General features: G+C 53.0%; 1 protein-coding gene across 1 annotated transcript; it reads right to left on the reverse strand.

Moving 5' to 3' along the window:
* Positions 1-845: 845 nt before the first annotated feature.
* MLLT11 (MLLT11 transcription factor 7 cofactor) lies at positions 846-4,807 on the reverse strand. Its single transcript, XM_052797092.1, has 2 exons — positions 4,328-4,807; positions 846-2,680 (listed from the first exon to the last, which is right to left on the reverse strand). The coding sequence occupies exon 2, from the start codon at positions 2,671-2,673 to the stop codon at positions 2,404-2,406; it is 270 nt and encodes an 89-aa protein (XP_052653052.1). The 5' UTR covers positions 2,674-2,680; positions 4,328-4,807; the 3' UTR covers positions 846-2,403.
* Positions 4,808-6,150: the final 1,343 nt, after the last annotated feature.

A 6,150-nucleotide genomic window follows, 5' to 3' on the forward strand; every position in this document is an offset into this window, starting at 1 on the left:
GGCGGACGCGGAAGGATACGACTTCGGTAACAAAAGAGTCCCTCGCCGCTGTCGGCGGAGGAAAGGTGGTTTGGACTTCCCCACGCTCGGTCGCAGAGGGCATGGGGCGGGATTAGGGAATTTCTCCTTCTTTTCCCCAGCTCTCTGCCCTCCCAGGGGCCTGGAGGAGGGCGGCGAGCAACGCGAGAGCCCTAAAAAGGGAGTATTTTCTCTAGCGGAAGGATAGTACCAAGAGACCAGTGACATTAAGGCCGGATGTGTGTGATGCGCCCCTGCAGTTAGTTCCGGCAGAGGCGTTTAGGCGCCAACTATAAAAGGGCGGTGGCACCTTCCTGAGGCAGGGTGGTTGGTTTTCGTGGCTCGTAGAGGTTTTGGTCCTTTGATATGTCTGTGTCTATAAATACATGTATATGGGTACAGTCTGTGTGTCTCTGTCTCCTCTGAGCGCCTTCTTGTCTAGGAGTGGGCTTCCCTCAAGAAAGGGCGCCCAAGCCCTTCTGTGGTGTGTTACTGCCTTAGGCACCCCTAATGTGTTACAAGTGCCTGTTTTGGGGTAAATGTGAAACCCTGGGGCCTCTTTCCTCTCTGGGGTGCCTCTGAGACGTTTTCCTGTGGGGCTTGGAAAAGCTGAAGTTTAAATAATATCCTTAATGTTCTTAGAATAATCACTTAGGTTTAGTTCTTCCACACTTAAACTCTCTGTAGTGTTTGCAAAGACACATGGGTATGTGTTCCCATGTCAGTTCTCGGGTCGCCGTAGAAAGATTTAAAACAATTTAATGGCACATTACAGGAAGAATTTGATGCCAGTCTACATGGATTTTTTAAGTGTCCACAGGAATGAGTATGTTTTTAAATCATTTTATTTAAAGCTTCATAATAAATACTTCTGTGGGTTTTCCCAGCTGGGAACACAGAAATCAAACAGCTCTGCATAGGAAAGTTTACATTTTTCACCTCTGGTTTTACGTGGGTAGTTCAAAGTCAGCAGGCTGGGTCATTTCTGAAGATTACAGGAGAGCTGTGCTCCCTTTTCATAATGGAGTGCAGATTATCCCAATATTTGCCTCTTTTTGGGGGGCACCTTTTAAGTGCTGCCTCAGCCTCCCCCCAGCCACGTACCCCCTCCAACTCTTAGGACAGTTTTGGGATGTTCCACATCACCCCAATCAAACCCCAAAAAAGCACGTTCAAGAAGACAAACCAGTCATGTTCACTCTCCCAGAAAAAAACCATGGGGAAAAAACTGTTTAAAAGCCAAAACTGATTCAGGGTTGGGGTTTTTTTCTCCCCATTTTGAGATGATGCTCAGAAATAAACCTCAGCCTGTGGAGAGCGCAGGTGAAAACCTCTTCAAGAAAAATGCAAGGCTTCCACTTGAGTGAATGCAGCATTTTTTTTTTTGTTATATTTAAAGGGGTTGATTAATTGAGTGGGGAACCAGAAATGTTTTCATTTTGGGGTAAGATCAAACTAAATTCTCCATCTTATCTTTCAGCTCAGCCCCCATTACCCATATAGAGCCCATGATGTATCCAGCCTCTGTCCCAGTCGGGAGTCACACATGGGATAAAGCACGTAAGGGATAAAAAAGGGAGAGAAAAATCAAATTTTGGGCAGTGAACATCCAGCCTTGACCCCATCAAGCAAGGTCGGAACATTTCCATGTGTATTTACCCTCCTGGCCATCATTTCTCCTGCTTGGGCTCAAGCCACAAGGCTCAAAGAGATTATTTCTTTCAAGAAAGAGGTTTGTGCTCCTGTCCTGGGCACATCCCTGCCTCTTCCACCTTGCATTCCTGAGGGGAAGGTTAAGGAGCAAAGCAGCTTTTGGAGAAACTGGGCCAGAGGAGCACAGAGGGTCTCTGTGTCCCTGGGAGAGGAGTAGGGACGATGCTGTCTGCAAAGCAAAGACGATTCCCATCGGTTCTGCGCTGCTCCCTTTGCACAAATGAGTTTCTTAAAAAAGCACATGAGAAATGAGCTCAAACGCTTGTCCTAGAGCACGGGGATGCCCACAGTCACACAGCCATAGGGTGCGGGGTGGTGGCAGAAACCCCCCAGCATCTCCCACACCCGCTGGCATGTGGACCTGGGGCAATGGGGTGGCTGTTTCTGCCCCCTCCCCTCATATTTCCACTGTTAGCCCCTGCTTGCACCATCATGGTGTTTCCAGCGCTACTGCAAGAAGGGAAGAAAAGAGGGGGAAGCTGGAGAGAGGTTGAAGCTTTGCGGGGAGCCCATCAGCATCAGGGCCAGGGTGAACTGCTGAGTTAATTAGTGATGCCAAAAACTGCCTGAAAACACAAAAAACAACCTCCAAACTGACAACAAAACCAAATCCTCACATACCTAGCAGAGAAGGAGAGGGCAGGGGGGTGAGGAGGGGCAGAAAGAAAGGCTTCAAATTAGATCGAAATCTAACGAGCTAATGCTGGCAATAGGAGCTCTCCAGAAATTAAAGCTGTTGAACTGCAGCAGACTGTCCTCTTCTTTGGAGATGTCCCGGCTGACCTGATCCTGCTCGCCAGTGAGCTTGCCCAGCCCTCCTTTGGGTTTGTAGAGGGCCACGTCACTAATCCCCAGCCCCTCCAGCTCCGCCACGTCCAGCCGTGGGATTGGCATCCTCCAGTAGATGAAGGAATCGTACTGGCTGCTGATGGTGTCCAGCATTTTCGGGCTGTGAAGGTGAAGGGGGAGAGGGGAGAGAAGAGGAGGAGAAACACTCTACCAAAGACACAGGAGTTGCCCCAAAGCAGCCAAAACTCTCAGGTGTTGCCGTATTGACCAAATCCTACAGGATACCCCCCCAAAAAACAATCGATGGGGCAGGAAAACATGGTGTCATGGAGGTTTGACTATAGGGTGGATCTAAATGCACACTTGAGCCCTGCAACTAGTCTTATCCATGGCCTTGGTCACAGCCCTTCTCTGAGCTCTAATTTGGAGGGGTGTGCAATGGGACTTGTCACCTCATGCCTCAGTTTCCCCATCCGCACAAAGGGGAGTGTGGAATGGAAGGCCAGGGTGGGGGCTAGCCCCTTCCCAACCACATCTCCCGACATCCATCCTGGGCACCTCGATGTCTGTGGGGTGGCATCAGTGGGGAGCAGAGACGGGCTGTCCCCCACATCCCGCTCTGCCTGGAGGAACAGGAACTGGGATCCAGATGAACCCTTTTTCCACCAAATCATGCAGAATGGTCTCGCCCTTTCCCTGTGCCAAGCCCCCCATGGAGCGGGCAGTGAGGGGGGGTCCCTGCGCATCCCCCCACCACCCACAGAGCCCGCACTGTCCCCTCCCACCCCAGCCTGCGTGGCATTGTATTGCCCCGGGGGACCACAACCGAACCGTCTAGAAAGGGCTGGAAGAAGCATTGCTCGGCATTGCCATCGCACCCCACCCACCCTGCTGGTGCCGGCTGTGTGCCCGCCATCCCGCCGTGCCATGCCATCCTGCCGTTCCATGCCGCTGTTCCATGCCGCAGAGCCCCTCCCGCAACCCCACCCGGATCCACGGAGAATTGGGAAAGAGCAGGAGGAGATGTGGTTCAGCTTTTTCTCCAGCACAGCACGGCCTGAGCTGAGTCACTGCCACGCTGACTTGCTTTTCCCCGGCAGAATTATGTCATTCACCTCTGCACATTTGGCAACAGAGATGGGGAAAAAATAAAATCAACTGACTGACCCAAAATATCCTCCTTTTCCCACTGATTCCCCAGTTTTAAGCCCTGGGAATTGGAATCCTTAAGGATGATTCAGACATACCTTGAATCACACCCTCTCTCACTCCCCGTCTGTGCAATGAGGGGTGACCAGCTGCTAAATTTAAGATTCCCGATGTAACTCAGAGGCTATGAAAGGCTCCTGTGTCACCCCCCCCGGGTAAATTGAGCCACGGTGCTTTGAAATAGCTTCCTCTCTGGGGATGTATCCCTGGGTATCTTTCTGCACAACAGCAGTGAGTTATTTAATGCTGATGGATGTTGCGGACAATGGATTTTAAAGCTTCAAAGGGGGGAAAAGGGAGTTTAGTGACACAAAATAAAAAATTCAAATATCCAGAAAAGGCAATCGATGCGGGGAAAAAATACCCTCCTGCGTTGCCTGTCACCCCCAAGAAAGAGCATCTCCCCTTGGATCGGTGTGGTCCACTTGTCCCTTGGGGGCAAAAATACCTTCATCTGATTAATCCCTGCTGGTTGCTGCTCACATCCCCCCCCCAAAAAATCCTGGGGTGCCAATGCCTCCCTCCACCCAAGTCTTTTCCAAAATAAAGCATCCTCTTGCTTCTCATCCCCCTCAGCCTGCATCCCACCATCCCTTACCTGTCGAGGATGGATGGATGGATGGGCTCGATGCCGGCTGGGCTCTTTGTGCTGGGAAGCCGCGGGCGCTGCAGCGTCGCTTTTGTCTGCTGGTGCGTCTGGGTCTGCAATGCAGCCCCTCAAAGCTGCTCGATGAATTCCCCTTCGTCGTGGGGGGGGGAGACGACGGGCAGATGAGTCAGCGGCTCCCACCCGCGCCGGGGAGGGGGAGGACGGCCGACGTGGACGTGCAGGAGGGGATCCTGTGTGCTGGACCCCCAAAATGGGGATATATTAAACCTACAGAGGTTGGGAGATTTTCTGCAGCAGTTCCCGATTCACTCCTGAAGCCTGCAGCTCAAGATCTGGGGGGATAATGGATCATTTTCAGCCTCCAAGGAGCTGGCAAACGTTTCTTTTTACCTGCAGGCAAAGAAATGGTGTGCTGCGGTACCCCCGAACTTTGGGCTGTAGGAGGACTCTTTGCAGGTCAAGCACAGGGAGGTTTGGTGCATAAAAACCCAGATAAGGTTTTTTTTTGCAGCGTTGCTGAATCTGGAGGTGTTTGGTCCTGATGCTTCATGGCAAAAATATCTTGGCTTTGTGTTTGAAGCCTGATGTGGAGCTAGAAATAGGAGGGAGACACCCAAAGCCGACATCACTGCCAGGGCTGGGAGAAGGGCTGCTTTGAACCAAGGGATGGGGGGCACCTTGTGCAGCCCCGCTACCCCCTGCTCCCCGCCACAGCACCCGTGGGCACCGGGCCATGACCACAGCCCCTGTGCTGATGTGGTGTTGGAGGGATGGGGATCCCAGGGAGCAGGACAGCAAAGAAAACCCCAATGCAACCCCTTCGACCTGTGAATCTCCCTGCCCCGGCCACTGCTGAGCCCTGAAACACCCTTTTTGGGGGCGCACAGGCTGGATCCACACACCTGAGAGGCTGAGAGCAGCCCTCGCCCTCCTCTCCCCTGGGCTTTGCCTGGCATCAATATTCCTTTGGGATTTAGGGTTTTTTTTCTCCTTTTTCTTCTCCATTCCCTGTGTGCTGCTCTTTTCAGCTGGTGCCAAGTCCTTTTGCCAGTGCTCGGCTTTCAGCTGGGCTATTTCTGCTTCCTCCTCCTCCTTCTCCTCCTCCTCTCCCTGCTGCTGCCATGAGCCAAGAGGATGCCATGTCCCCTGCTCCTAAATAGACCTGGTCTCAGCTTGGCCCCGCCAGTGCCCGGCGCGGGGCAAATGCCAACCAGAGGCCCGGCAAAGGATGCTGATCCCTCTGGGGGATTGAGCTGCTGTGGTTTTGGGGATCCCGGAGGCCATGGGGTGCGGCTTGGCTGGGCGGCTCTGTGGGGAGCTGGATGTGACCCATCCCCCTGCCTGATCCCTTCACTTCGGGGTGTCACCTACTGAAAGGGGTGGCTCACATGTGACAACCCAAACCTATGACGTCCCTCCCTGAGAGGAGAAGGGACTTGGGGCCAAATCCCATGGGTGAAGATGGGGGAGGTGGTGATGTGGGATCCCTCTGCACCGCAGGGACCGAAATCTCTTCACTGCAGCGGCTTTGGACCCGGTGGTTTCAGGAGGGCTGCTCAGACCCAGCAGACACATCGGCGGGGCGAGGGGGCTGTAGCAGGGAACAAGGTCCTCTGGCACCACAAGAAGCAAAAAAAAAAAAAAAAAAAAAAAAAAGGGCTCTTCAGCTGAAACGAGGTCTCAAACACTCGGGGTATTATCAGCCAGGGCCGCCCTGACAGCTCAGGACAGGCGCAGGACAGAGACCCGACTGAGCGGGGACAGTGCCGCCTTGTTTGGGATTTCTGGAGTGGGAGCGATGGGGATGGTTG

Source organism: Harpia harpyja, chromosome 9 (assembly GCF_026419915.1).
Source record: "Harpia harpyja isolate bHarHar1 chromosome 9, bHarHar1 primary haplotype, whole genome shotgun sequence".
Lineage (NCBI taxonomy): Eukaryota > Metazoa > Chordata > Aves > Accipitriformes > Accipitridae > Harpia > Harpia harpyja.